The sequence below is a fragment of the Palaemon carinicauda genome, chromosome 27 (assembly GCF_036898095.1).
Source record: "Palaemon carinicauda isolate YSFRI2023 chromosome 27, ASM3689809v2, whole genome shotgun sequence".
Lineage (NCBI taxonomy): Eukaryota > Metazoa > Arthropoda > Malacostraca > Decapoda > Palaemonidae > Palaemon > Palaemon carinicauda.
Window position 1 is genome coordinate 25,881,852 of NC_090751.1, and position 15,573 is coordinate 25,897,424.

Sequence of the window (15,573 nt, forward strand, 5' to 3'; positions counted from 1 at the left end):
TGGATACGATGGAATAACTGCTGAGATGATATTGGCTGAAAATTAAGTGACCCCCAGAATGCTTACAAGATTATTTTGTAGAATGTGGCATCAAGAGGCAAAACTTGATGAATGGAAGCTAGGAGTGTTGGTGAAAATGGCAAAAAAAAAAAAAGATCTGGCTGATTACAATAATTACAGAGGCATCACATGTCAGTTGTCATGAAAATATATAGTATGGTTATAAGCTTATTTTAGAGACTAGGCAGAAAGATTAATGAAAAGCAGAGATATACAAGCAAGATTTATAAAATGTAGAGGTTGTACTGACCAAATTTCCATTTTGAGGCATGTTGTATAACAGTGTGTAGAATATAGAAATCCACTTTTGATAGCCTTTGTGGACTAAGAAAAAGCCTTTGATAGTGTGCACCGGCCAATTTTTTGGAGAATCGTGCGTTCTTATGGAATTCCTCTTAGATTTATAAATTTGATTAAGTCTATTTATGAGCATAGCAAGTGCAAAGTTAATGTTAGTAGAGTCCTATCAAGTGAATTTCCAGTGAATAGTGGAGTACTCCAAGGGAATGTGTTGTCACCTATGTTGTTTATCCTCCTCATGGATTTTGTAATGCATTGAATAGAAGGGGATGGAGAAGGATTGGACTGGATTGGTGATAAGAATTTAGCTGACCTAGAGTATGCTGATGACACTGTTTATTAGCAGAACACTACCGGATTCGCAATACTTGCTTACCAGAATGTATGAAATGTCACATGAGGGTGGGCTCAAGATAAATAGAAGAGAGACATAGATGATGAGAACGGAATATGCAATGGAAGATGAAATATCATTGGAAGAAGAAAGAAAGAATTAATGAGGTAAAATCATTTGAATATTTAGGAATTATGATCCTGAGTATTGTACAGGTATTTTAGAAATGGGGTTTAATGAAAGATTGAAAAGCGCAAATCAGACAAAGGCTAGGTTAAGTAAAATTTGGAAATAAAATTACCTGAAATTATATATGAAAATCAGGTTATGTATGGGTTTAGTGAGATCCGTGCTACTGTGCTACTGTATGGACATGAGTCGTGGTATGACAATGAAACAGCATCCAACAGATTTTGTAGATTTGAGAACAAAGCCCTCAAAAGAATATTTGGAGTTAAATGGAAGGACAGGATTAGACATTAAACTATATGAGAGATGACTCGAGTGCCACATGTGGATAAGATCATGGTGAGGGGTATATGATGGTTTGGGCATGCTCTTTGCACTCTCCAAGCCAAGGGAGATTACTTCACCAAACTTTTAACTGGGCTCCACAAGGCACTAGAGGAGTTGGAAGACCCAGTCCTACATGGCTGAGGACTAGGAAGCGTGAAGTAGGAGATGATGATTGGGAAGTATTGATTTTAAAGCTCAAGATAGAGAAGAATGGCGAAATGTAACCGAGGCCCTGAGCCGAAGGTCATAAATGAAGAGTTTGATAGAAGAGTGGGCAGTACAACTCGCCTATGCTCAACACCTGTTGTTAATTACATCACTAATAATTTTATCGGCTTTTCGAGCTTTGCTGAAAACATTCCTTATATTCTAAAGGACTTGGGTTTATATAGCTAGGAAACATACAAGTTACTTTTAAAATTTGTTATCTATTTACCAGTTTACCAGAATCTGTTGATATTTAACCAATGATATTTTCAAGTTGAGTTTCTTTGTATTTATAAAATTGTATCATTCAATGAAAAATCTCAGTGTAGCAGTATTTAGATATTTCATCAGCGGTCTCAAAACAATCATCTATAAGTTGTGAATTGGTTTACATGTATTTGATTTCCTTTTCTTTTCTAGAGAATCATATGTGGCTTATGGGCGAGGACATCGATATTGTACCTAGATTAGTCTTACCTCTTGCTGGACCAGATGTATATACAATTGAGGAAAATGATTCTTTACCTATTGACTTACAATACCTCGCTGATGACAAGGAGAGAGAACCTGACCCTGAAATCCGCAAGTTGCTTCTAGAGGCTTTAATGCAGGTAGGTGTGCATATTTGGGAACTATTTTGTTCCCACGCGAATACAAATCAACATCCTTTTATAGAAGTGTGACTTGAGGGAAGTTGGAATGGCTGTTAAATATTTGACAAGGTAGTTATAGCAATCAGCAGTTTGCTAGACACACTTTTGACTTTGGTCGCAAGCAGTACACACATAGCTGGGGTGCCTCACAAATTTTCACTTCTCTTTCTAATTAAGGGAAAAGTGTACTGTACATCTTTCTGAATAAGTGGATTAAGTATGTAGAAAAGCTGTTATGTTTAGGTGAACTCGGATCAATTGTTTCTGGATAAGCCGCAAAAGTGTAACAGGTTTATGTAGAACCTGGAATTAAGCTCTTCATCTTTGTTCCTTTTTCTTGGCAGCATGACTGCTCACTATATATGGCTGTACAATGACTATTACAACTTAAACCTAAGGAAGTTGGTGTTCCTTGGGCATTGCTGGTGTTCAGTCTGCAGGAGATGGTATTTTGTGGGCTGCTTTAGCTCTATTTTTCTGACTACTGCTTATCCTTTGGAAGTGCTGAAGGGTTGGTACCTGCTAGTGTTGTCTCCTCTTCTTTTGAAGAGTTCATTGGGGACTCTTCCTCCCTGGGAGTGTCATCGTTGGCCCATAAAGACCTTTATCCCGTATAAGGCTGGAAAGAAGAAGTGTGTGGGATCCTCCTCCTATTCTAGTTTTTCTTCGACCTCTTCTGTCACATTTTTGTGTGATTCCAAACGGTGCTACTTGTATGGAGAAGAAATCATTAAAAAAGTCAAGAAAGACCTATTAACAATAGTTGTTTGAGACTGGACCAATTTTCTCCTCGCTTAAACATTAGAGAAGCAGTACAATATCAAGAACTAGGCTAAATAGAGATGGTGTCTTGGTACGCTGTACAGAATTTTACTGTCTGGCTACCATTGCTTGGTTGTGTACCGGATCGAGCACACTCACTGATGGTCACGATGAATGGCGCCGCCCCTCTTGTCTCCTTTCTTCATGGATGCTCAAGGTACATGTCAGTCCCTCCCCTTAAAGATACTTCAGTTCTGAATGGAAAGAGATTGGCTCATGGTGGAGGTGTAAGGAACCAGCTACTGTATTGGTTTCGTCACTTGAGAGAGATGAGACATTCTCTTTTGTGATTAGGATTGGAAATATGAACCTGGTTTTCCTTGTGATTGTATCTTCGTGCTTGTGTAGTAGGGCTGGAAATCACCTTTTATTTTGTAATGTGTGGCCAGCCCAAGGGCTGGGAATTTCTCCCTCACTCGTGACCGGTAACAAGAACAGGTGACCACTCAGGGATGTTACGATCACCGAGATGTTCTGTTGTTTATGCCTAAGTGGCGACAAGAGCCTTCACCACCAGGTGACTGGTATGTAAGTGATGTGCTGCCTAATGTCATGCTCCCAACATGTACTGTAGAGGCTAAGGTATGCTGTACTTCACCAGTCTTTGGGGTCGTGAGTGCCAAAGGCATATCTGTTTCTGAAAGAGTGTCCGTTCATCGATCAGGGCCACCTTCAGCCTCTTCACGGTATGTTTCCGATTCTGCTTTCAGTCTGGATCATGCTTACTCTGTGAGGAAGATATCTGCTGATGTGATTGTTGAGACCTCCCTTGTGAAAGAGGAAGATAAGATTCTTGTGTTTTCAACACCCCAATGTATCCCGACTTTAGTCTGGCGGAGATGAAGTTCTTTCACTCTTTCCTGAGTGCAGATAACTTAGGCTACCGTAAATCTTGTAAGACTGGATTAAACAGTTATTTATTGGGACTTTGACACCCCTCATTGGTAAAGAACCACACTAGGGTTGCCATGGTTGGAACTTGCTCCTTTGGTCATGGATAGATTAAATTGTTCGATCTCCAGATCTAAGAATTCACTTTGGTCTGGCTGGTTGAGCAAGATCTGGCCTCCCACACTCTCACTACAGAGAAGATTCTACATACCTGAGGTTTCAAATCCATCTTCTCTTCTCATTGATCCAGCAGTTTCTGTGTTAACGGTGCAATTGCTTGTAGAAAGACTCAAGGATGAGGGCACAGTGTTACCTACTCTTGAAACTTATTTTATGGCTAGCCTCCAGGCGTCTTCTTAGATTGATAAAAGGTTCAGCGTAGTTGCCTTCTTTGCCATTACTCAGGATTTGTCAAATCCTGAGACATAAGTGATGTACTGAAAGTTTGTTCTATCCAGTGCAAAGGTGGTGACCTTCATGACACATCCTTCAACTAACTAATGCGCCTACTCTGTCCTGAAGGGAGGGATATGCTGGTTTTACAATTCTCCAGGTAAGTTGGACAAGAGAACGATGTTGACTTTGAGGAACGCCCATGTTGGAGGCTATTTCTCTCTTACCTCAAGAGGTCATAGAGGCAACATTGGAGAAGTGGAGAAAGGCTAGCAATGCATCCACCATCCCCCATTTACAGAAGTTACCATCAAAGGGACAGACACTTTGAAGGCGGCTGTACTAAGACCATGCTATCAGAATCAGCTCTGAGGAAAGTCCTGTTTGTTCCCAAGTCTTGATCAGGACCTCTAAATTTTCTTCCTCTTAAAAAGGTGTGGACAGCACTCCACCCTTTCGCACCCAGTTTGGCCATTTCAGGAGGAATCGTAGAAGTTAGAAAGGAGGAAAGGGACACTCAAGTCAGTAGTTCCTCCCTTCAGATGCCGTTAAGGATGGTGCATGTCATGTCATTGGCCAACATGGCAGTGGCATTGAGCAGATTAGTAGTGAATGGCAGAAGTTCTTCTGGACGGATACCATGTACCCCTCGAAGATCTTTGTTCTCCCATCACTTGCACTCTGATGACTTCCAAAAAGTGCCGAAAGCTCTAGCCTTGGCAGCAAAGGTGAAAGTGATTGAGGAAAAGAATGCGCTTGAATTCGGTTAAGATTGTTTTCTGAGGTTTTAGAGTTAATTCTTCCTGGTGGAAAAATCAACCGGGGGCTAGATACCCGTCATCGACCTCTCACGACTAAAGTCTGTTTATCAAGCTCTGTTCAGCATGGAAGACAGAAAGTACCATGCAGTCTGGCATTAAAGAGGAAAACTTCATTCTCTCTGTGGATCTAAAGGACATATATTTCAAAATATTGTACCCCTCCTTGAGACTTACAGAAATTACCTCTGCTTCATCCTCAATGGAGCTGTGTAACAGTTTAAACCCCTTTGTTTTGAACTGTTCACCAATTTTCATTTGTTCATGCAAGTGTTCACTCTGGTCTCAGCTTGAGCCTAATCAACTGGATACATCTGTCGAGGTATCTCAATGACTGGGTGGTCTTGGCCTCTTACGAAAAGCAACTGCTTTGGGATCGAGATTGGCCAATTTCTTTTCATTGCCATCTGCAGATTGCGGTAAATTGGGAAAAGTTGAGGCTCACTCCCAAGCAGAGGATGAACTACCTGGACATGCTTATAGTAGAGTTCTCACAGTAGGTTCCCATGACCATTTTTCCAGGACCCAGGTTTGAAGGTTTATTTTAGTCAATTTAGAGGTGCTGATTAAAATGAATAGTAATTTGTAATTTTCTTAACTAAACAAACTTGAGTCCTTCAAGTTGCACTTCTCACCACCTCAGCCACTCCACAAGTCCCAGGCTTGAAGGTCATAAGGACTATGGTCTTGCTGACTGACAGTTAAGTGGGGCTTCCCCACCACCCATCGGAAGTTATAATTACCTTCTTGAGTTTTCATGGACGTTCCAGCTTTGCTTAATTAAAAGACAGAGGTTTGTTTGGTAAAGAAAAAATAAATTACTTTTAACATTTGTGATATTTGCAGTATTCGCAGAATTAGTGTTATTTTAATGTTTAGTCTTTATGTGATAAGATTTTTTTTCAATTTTGTAAATTTTATTAACTATTTTGCATATTTGCTTACTGGGCATCACAATGTCATCATAGCTTATGCACTTTTTTGGAATGAAAATGTTTAAGGGATGTTCCCAGTAAAGTTTGTGAATTCCTTATGGAATAATTATCCCGGTTTTCATTATATGTAAGACTGTCTGATTTGAAGTTTATGTGGGGGTTATTATATTCAGGGTTATCGTATTACTTTTCCTACTCATAAAGTTTAAATTTAAATACCAAGTAACAAGATGATTATGATGAGGAAGTTATAGTGAGATGGGTAAAAAGCTAACATATTTTACATCTAAGTACTTTACAATCAGGATTTAGAGAATAATAAGAACCAAAGGTTATCTTATTCTACTTCAGAACCCATGCAAAAGTCTTCTCATCCTTATTGGACTTTTAACCAATTAATATATCTCCCTGTCAGTTCGTTAATGTATATAGAATATATGATTTACTCACTTATCTTAAACTAGGCAATATTTTTTACTCTAGCTGTGTATTACTCGTCCTGGTAGAGAATTAATGAGATCCCAGAACATTTACCTGATCTTAAAAGAACACCATAAATGGGAGAAGGACCGGCGGTGTATTATGCTGAATGAAGACCTTGTCAACTTAATCATCAGGTAAGCAGCATACAGTACTGTTATTTATGTATATCAACCACTCAAGCCCTTTATGAACAACAAGTAATAGCTTCTTTTCACCAGAACTTGAAAACAAACCAAAATAGATTTTTAAGAAAGTTGTTCAGTGTAACAAATTAACTTCGTCCCAAATTATGTCAGGTTCACCAGTCTTTCGACTGATCCTTGGCTATGCCTAGGTAACCAACTAACCATAATTAAATTATGGCAGGTTCACCAGTCTTTCGACTGATCCTTGGCTATGCCTAGGTAACCAACTAACCATAATTTGTATAATTAAGGCCTACTTATTCTTTAAGATAACTTGGTTAGAGAAACCTAAAATGTTTGCTTTTAGTTATGAAGGATTAATTGAAGGGGACTAATCTTTCCTCTAGAGAAAATGAGTCGGTTTCACAAGCAGGTGCCTGGTTTGTTCTCTTAAATTTCCCAGGATTTTTTCTTGGTCAAAATAATTCCGCATAGTTAGTGCTGCGAGTGCACATTGCAACCTCAGGGTTTTCCCCTCACAGTTGCACATGGGTGCTTATTGGCACCGCAGGCCCTAGCTCTGTGCCAAATTCATAAAGCCTGTTAAACTGTGCAAGTTCTATCCATATCAAGCAGCATACACTAGTCAAGTGTCTATGGGGATGGCTGTTTTCTTTCTACAGATGCTGAGAAAATGAATGTCTATATCAAGGGAAGCCATGAATTTACAGTATGGAAGCTTTTGCTATCAGTACAGTGGAAATTTAGAACAGCCCTGCAACAAAACCCTGCTTCATCTGTAGTATTGTGGGAAGCTAACAAGGTCAATATTGAAATTAAAACAAAAATAAAAATTGCCAAGGCAGCAAAAGAATAATTAAAGGACATTTAAATGATTGTATTGGAGAATGCTAACTATTCCTTAAAAACTAGGTGGAAAAAAACAAGTCGTAGTGTACCAAGATTATCAATAATTTCATTATTTTTTAATTTTCTAAACCATTGAAGTAAAAGATGGGATAAATATTATTACTGGGTTACTGTATATGTCGGATTACTGCGCAAGAGACGATGCATTAGGAAATGAGTTACGTTTCAAGATTGTTGTGTAGAATTTCGTATAAAAATGGTTAGTGGTTGTTTTATAATATATGTACACTTAGTTAATCTTAAAATGCATACATATTGTACAGTACAGAATTACAGTAATGTTTATTGTAAATGAAGGCTACTTGTACAGTATGTCAAGTGGTCCAAATGAAAACAGCGAACACTTACAGAACAGTTAAGCTTTACTGTCATAGTAGTATATAACAGTAATAGCCACTATAGTATCAGTGAATGTTATACTGTTTTGCTAGAAAGGAACAACTATACTGTGATAGAAACCAAGTAAAACCAATATTAGGCAGTACTTAGTGTGTTGATTATCCGAGCATAGGCAAGGGGTAGCAAGTGCTTAGGTTAGGTTAGGATTTATCCCACCCTAGGGCACCAGGTATTTGCACCTGTCTCTGTTACTTAACCCTTGTGAAGAATGAGGGCCGATTGTAAAACATTAGTAATAACATTCTCATTAAATAACCAATACTTGGTAAGATATCTGTTGCTGCAAAAGCTAACCGATACACAGATTTGTAAATGCATTCATTTGTTCATTTCGACCATGAAACATGAAAACAATGGTTACCATTTTAGGCTGCGTGTTTAGGAATAGCACGATATAACATCGCCTTCATTTAATTTATTTTGGATTTCCAAGGATACAGCAAAACCTAGACTATTCACTGATGGTTTTGTATTTCATCAGTCATCTTATACAACATCCATCCATCCATATACCAAAGGCACTTCCCCCAATTTTGGGGGGTAGCCGACAACAACAAGAAACAAAACAAAAAGGGGACCTCTACTCTCTACGTTCCTCCAGCCTAACCAGGGACTCAGCCGAGTTCAGCTGGTACTGCTAGGGTGCCACAGCCCAACCTCCCACATTTCCACCACAGATGAAGCTTCATACTGCTGAGTCCCCTACTGCTGCTACCTCCGCGGTCATCTAAGGCACCGGAGGAAGCAGCAGGGCCTACCGGAACTGCGTCACAATCGCTCGCCATTCATTCCTATTTCTAGCACGCTCTCTTGCCTCTCTCACATCTATCCTCCTATCACCCAGAGCTTTCTTCACACCATCCATCCACCCAAACCTTGGCCTTCCTCTTGTACTTCTCCCATCAACTCTTGCATTCATCACCTTCTTTAGCAGACAGCCATTTTCCATTCTCTCAACATGGCCAAACCACCTCAACACATTCATATCCACTCTAGCTGCTAACTCATTTCTTACACCCGTTCTCACCCTCACCACTTCGTTCCTAACCCTATCTACTCGAGATACACCAGCCATACTCCTCAGACACTTCATCTCAAACACATTCAATTTCTGTCTCTCCATCACTTTCATTCCCCACAACTCCGATCCATACATCACAGTTGGTACAATCACTTTCTCATATAGAACTCTCTTTACATTCATGCCCAATCCTCTATTTTTTACTACTCCCTTAACTGCCCCCAACACTTTGCAACCTTCATTCACTCTCTGACGTACATCTGCTTCCACTCCACCATTTGCTGCAATAACAGACCCCAAGTACTTAAACTGATCCACCTCCTCAAGTAACTCTCCATTCAACATGACATTCAACCTTGCACCACCTTCCCTTCTCGTACATCTCATAACCTTACTCTTACCCACATTAACTCAACTTCCTTCTCTCACACACCCTTCCAAATTCTGTCACTAGTCGGTCAAGCTTCTCTTCTGTGTCTGCTACCAGTACAGTATCATCCGCAAACAACAACTGATTTACCTCCCATTCATGATCATTCTCGCCTACCAGTTTTAATCCTCGTCCAAGCACTCTAGCATTCACCTCTCTCACCACTCCATCAACATACAAGTTAAACAACCACGGCGACATCACACATCCCTGTCTCAGCCCCACTCTCACCGGAAACCAATCGCTCACCTCATTTCCTATTCTAACACATGCTTTACTACCTGTGTAGAAACTTTTCACTGCTTGCAACAACCTTCCACCAACTCCATATAACCTCATCACATTCCACATTGCTTCCCTATCAACTCTATCATATGCTTTCTCCAGATCCATAAATGCAACATACACCTCCTTACCTTCAACATATATGACCTAAATTCATTAAAAGTTGCCCTAATATTCGACCTCTTCATATCTTAAACGTGGAAATACAGTATACGATAAGGCTCAGTAACAATGTTAAATAGAAAATAGATCAGTCACATAAATTACGAAACAAGACATGTCAACCTAATCAATAGAAAAGCATTTGCAGAAAGTTTAAACTTATATCTACAATCTGCTCACAGCTGGAATAGAACTTCTAGAATACTGAGCTGTATGATGAGAAGGAAAGACTTTAAATTAACTACATACCTAGTACTACCTATTGTTAGTATGGTCTAGGAAGATTTGAATGCAAAGAATGGCCAGAATTATGAAAAATCTTATGCGACAAGCACAACGAACTGATTGACAGTCCTGAGATTAATATCTTGATCAAGAATAAGGCATTTAAGTGACAGCAAGTTTTTGTCCAGAAAATTAAGATGAAAACCAGCTTTTGAAGACCAGACAGAACAATATTCAAAAAATGGTAGAAAAAAAAAATTTCCTCAGGATATATTTACCATAAATTTTAAAATACCTTCTCGATATGGTAGTTGAAACTACCTAATGTTCATAATACATCTCTCAAAGCTGGTTAAAGGTAGATGTCCACCCTAAAATTAAAAAATTTCCTCTTTTCTTTCCATGTAATATGCTTACCCTTCTGTCTGTTGATGGCAATTATGTAGACATGGGTACCCTATAATTCCTTTTTGTTTTTCAAATCTCATCACATTTGTGTGCATAGGTGATGCTTTCTATTGGAATTACTGTACTATGCATGCTGTAAATTGTTTATCCTCGAGTGTGCATCTCAACAAATGAGAATGTATATGCTATTAATTATGTTAACCAGATTTTCATTTAAGAGAACAACAGGCTCAAACCTTTTATACAACTGGCAAATTTAAATTCCAAAGATCACTAAACATAAAAATCACAAATTTTTTCTGGGTCGACCTGTGGCGGCCGGTGAAAAGGAGTCCTTCTAATATACTTTTCTGATAAAACTTCCAATTATACCAGAGAAAGATAAAAAGCATGGAATGCAGAGGTTACTACCCTTGCGTGAGCACCTTGTGGGTGTCGTGTATAAAGCAAAGGCGCGTGAAAGCCACTATTCACAGGCTGTCTTCCATTTAGTTAATTCCTTCGTCAAAGGGATGGGCCGATACAGAGGCACCAGCCAATCTACCAGAGTCCCGCCACCCACGCCCCGACGCGAGCGCCATCTGAACAACATTCTTCTTTTTGGACTGCTCGAATTGTGTGTAATTTGTTGTGCTCTCGGCGTTTTTTCACACTCGTGGATTTATTTCGTCATGACCGAAGCTCCATCTTCACCCATTCCAATGTTAAGTACCATAGTTTGTTTTGACAGCTTTTTGTATTACTGGGCTTTTGTCTTCTAACCAGTATAGTCTGTTTTATCATTATCGTCTGGGCCCGTCCGTTGGCGGCCATTGTTTGTTCTCTTGTCTTGCTGGGAGTTCATTTTAGCTTGCCCGTTTGGTACTCTGTCACTTAGGTTCTTGGTTAAGTCCCTGGCCTTATGCCTTTTGAACCATCATTATTATTATCGTTATTATTCCCATGGTACTTTTTTTTGCTAGCAGTCCAGTCTGCGAACAAGAATAGCGTTCTAGCTTTATTATAGTTTAGTACCCGCCCCACCGGGGCGTTCGTCAGTCGACTATTTCCCTTTAGTTTAGGTTTTAGCAGACGCTATTCTTCGTCCGTAGTCTTATTTTGATGTTTCAATTTTATCATTATACATTTATAATAGTGTTGTGTGCTTATCAAGTCCTGATTTTGTGACCAAGGGGGCGAGAGATTTGGGTTCCCGTTTTCTGTTCTCAGTCACGAGTTACCCCTTTCTCTCGTTTTCTTTCTTAGCTCAGGTGGGTGAGCGGATTTCCCGTTTTCCATTTTGTGCATTCAATGGGTTCTCCCTCCCTCCACAGGTGTATTATAGCTTACGAGTTATTTAGTTCTTGGTTACTTTCAATAGTTAGCGTTATTTATTAGGTCCCGAGTTCCGTCCTCTCCCCGTTACGGCTTGGGAGTAGTTCTGAACATTTTTCCACTCCGCCTCGAGTTCTACTCCGCTATGAGGGATTCTCAATGACTTTGGAACTATTGTTATATATATTGTTTACTTACAACCCTCTGGGACGGGCTTCATATTGTTTAGATACGACCCTCCGGTGGCCCTTACTCCGGTCTCGGGCGCCACAGGTCTCTCCCCAGAAATAGATTTTTCCTTCGTCAAAATCCCTTAAGTCATTTGTATTTTTTCTAACAGTACTTACCTTGAACTACTTTCTTAGGAGTATCTGGGATCTCCTCCCAACCGACCAGATTTTTGTGTAGTTTATCCTACTCCCGTTTTCTATGAGGGGCAACCTCAGGTGGTGTGATATGCGCCCTGAGGTGATCCCGGGTCAGAGAGCATGCTTGCTCAGGTCTCGATCCCTAGTAAGTTCTTGATAGCTTAGGTTTCTATGAGGTCCAGCAAGGCACTCGGGGAAGGATGGGTGGGCCATTACCCGAAAGTAGTTCGAGGTAAGTACTGTTAGGAAAAATAGAAATTACTCAAAATTTGTGATTTGTTCCAACACCGAGTACTTACCTCGAACTACTTTCTTAGGAGACTTATACCTTAGGAGGTGGGAGTGTCCTTCATGACCTAGAGACCAAGAGAAGTATATAAGAGGAACCTAGATAGGAGACTAGGTTCTGCTGACCCCAAGAAAAACACAAGAGAACAGGGAAAAATACGCACAAACCCATCTTAGTGTTTAACTCACCTCTGCAAAAAATCCTAGGAGACATGTCCTTCCAACGATAGTGTATCCCATGGCAGTTTCAAGGGACTACTGGAGTCATTTCGGTAAGGGAGCAGGGGAAGGAAGAACAAGGGGGGGTTAAGGAAGGAACCTGTGTCTCTTGGACTTACTACCCGCGCTTGTCACTGGGGCTACACCTTTAAACCGTTTGGAGCGCGGAAATGACGGGACCTATCGAGAACCCGTCTAGGGACTTCCTCGAGTAGTCCTTTAAGTAGTGAGCTGTGAAGGTCGACTGGTTAGACCAAATACCTGCCCTCAGTATCTTGCCCACTGCCATATTTTTCTCAAATGCCAATGAAGTACTTAGACCCCTAATGTCATGGGGTCTGGGCTTTCCTGGAAGGGGGATCCTTGCACTATTGTAGGCCCTGACGATCACCTGCCGTAGCCAGAAGGAGATAGTATTCTTGGAGACTGGCTTCTTCACTAGTCCCGAGGAGACGAACAGACTCTTGATCTCGGGTCGAAGTCTGGCTGTCCTCTCTAAGTATTTTCGTACTGCCCTGACAGGGCACAGTAGCAAGTCCCTCGAGTTGTCCGAACGAGGAATTGCCGGCACTGAGAACCCTTCAGACTTGGGATTCCAAACGGCTGGATTCGGAGTCTTTGCCACGAAGGATGGGACGAACCTGAAGGTAGCCTCACGCCAACCCTTCGAGTGAGATACCTCGTACGACAGTCCATGCAACTGCCCTACCCGTTTTGCTGATGCCAGAGCTAACAGAAAAACTGTCTTGAGGGTGAGTTCCTTGTCCAAGATGTCCTTTAGGGGTTCGAAGGGAGGTACTGACAGCATCTTCAGGACTCTGGCCACGTCCCACAGGGGCACCCTACTGGCCTGAGGTGGGCACGATTGTTCGAAGCTTCTGATGAGCATCGAGATATGTCTGGAGGCACCCAGGTCGATGCCCTTCAGGAGGAAGACTTGACCCAGAGCAGTCCGGACTCCTTTGATGACTGGGATGGACATGTTTACTTCGTCCCTGAGATAGACTAGGAAGTCCGCTATCTCTTGAACGGAGGCCCTCAATGGTTTGATGTTCCTCGAGACGCACCACTTAGTGAATGTGGCCCACTTTGCCTGGTATACTGCCGCTGATGAATGCCTCAGATACCCTGACATCCTTGCTGCCGTTCTCGAAGAATATCCTTCACTCCTCAGGAGACGCTCGATAACCTCCACGCGTGAAGGTGGAGGGACCGAGGGTTCTCGTGGAACCTTTGAAAAATGGGGTTGACGGAGAAGGTATGTCCTGTCCGGAAAGGGCCAAGGTGGAAGGCGCGCCAGTTCCTTTAGATCCGCGAACCACTCTCTCTCCGGCCACCAGGGCGCTACCAAAGTCATCCACAGGCTGTCCGCTCGACTCACCCTGTTGAGGACCTGTCTGAGCATCCCGAAGGGAGGGAAGGCGTAAATGTCGAGGTTGTCCCAAGGGTGCTGGAAGGCGTCCTCGAAGGCCGCTTCTGGATCTGGCACAGGAGAACAGAACACGGGGAGCTGTGTGTTCAGTCTCGTTGCAAAGAGGTCCAACACTGGTGATCCCCATTTCTGAATGAGGGTCTCGGCCACTTCCGGGTGCAAGGAGCACTCGGATCCTACCACTTGACCCATTCTGCTGAGGCCGTCGGCCAGGACGTTTCTCTTCCCTGGAATGAACCATGCTGAGATCTTGATCTGTTCTCCTTCGGCCCATTCTAGCAGTCTCAACGTGAGGACGCACAACTCCTTCGATTTTAATCCTTGTTTCTTTATGTAGGCCACCACTGTGGTGTTGTCGCACATCAGCGCCACGGTGTTTCCCCAGAGCTGATGGACGAACTCTAGGCACGCTCTTTGCACTGCCATCATCTCTAGTACGTTTATGTGCTGGTTTTTCTCTACGTTCGTCCAACTTCCTCTTGCTGTCGTGCCGAGGAAATGAACACCCCACCCCTCCTTGGATGCGTCCGTGAACAGAAGCATCTCCGGAGGGTCGGCTGCGAAGGGCATTCCCTTGAGGGTGTTTGATCTGGCGATTCACCACTCTAGGACCTCCTTCGTCTCCGGGAACACCGGGGACCACCTTGTGGGGGGAGTCTTTCTGGTTCCAGGTCTCCTTCAGGTTCCATTGGACTCCCCCGAGTTTGAGTCTCCCTGGGGGACTAGCTTCTCCAACAACATGAGGTGACCTATCAGTCTTTCCCAGTCCTTGACTCTCCTGGGCTGGTCCGACAGGAAGGGCCGGAGGATCTAGTCCAAGTTGTCCAGCCTCTCCGCGGAAGGGAAAGCTCTCGCCAACCGGGAGTCCAGGACCATTCTGAGGTAGGTCATCCTGGTGGAGGGTATCAGTTGGGACTTCTCTAGGTTGATGATGATACCCCGGACGTTGCAGAACCGCAGGAGCTTTGCGCCTTGTTCCCTCAGTACTTCCCCTGAGGCTGAAAGCAACAACCAGTCGTTCAGGTACCGAATCAGGCGGATGCCCTGTTCGTGTGCCCAGGCTGAGACTGTTGTGAAGACCCTCGTGAAGACCTGAGGGGCTGTGGACAGACCGAAGCAAAGGGTCTTGAACTTCAATGCTTGGGCACCCCATTTCACCCTTAGGTACTTCCTGCTGGAGGGGTGAACAGGAATTTGGAAGTACGCGTCCTTGAGGTCTATGGACATCATGAAGTCCCCCTCCCTCAAGGCCGCTAGGACCGACTTCGGGGTGTCCATCTTGAAGTCGGTCTTGCACACGAACTTGTTGAGGGCTGAGAGGTCTATGACTGGTCTCCAGGCCCCCTGTCGCTTTCTCCACCAGGAAGAGTCTGCTGTAGGACCCCGGGCTCGGGTTCTTGACTGGTTCTATCGCCCTTTCGCCAGCATCGCAGAGACCTCCTCCTGTAGGGCCGTCCTTCTCTGGGGTCCTTGGGTGCCAACCACTCTGCCTGTTGATCTGGCATTAGAGGTGGGGGGTCTGCCAGGAAGGGCAACCTGTGCCCTTCTTTCAGGA

At 42.7% G+C, this 15,573-nt stretch overlaps 1 protein-coding gene across 1 annotated transcript in view; it reads left to right on the forward strand.

The window, feature by feature from the left end:
• The window catches only part of LOC137620619 (protein HGH1 homolog), a 77,925-nt gene that overhangs the window by 58,727 nt on the left and 3,625 nt on the right, over window positions 1-15,573 (forward strand). Inside the window, exons 6-7 of the mRNA XM_068350915.1 lie at window positions 1,838-2,028; window positions 6,413-6,546. Of these exons, the coding sequence (XP_068207016.1) occupies window positions 1,838-2,028; window positions 6,413-6,546 (325 nt within the window). The remainder of the gene's footprint in view (window positions 1-1,837; window positions 2,029-6,412; window positions 6,547-15,573) is intronic.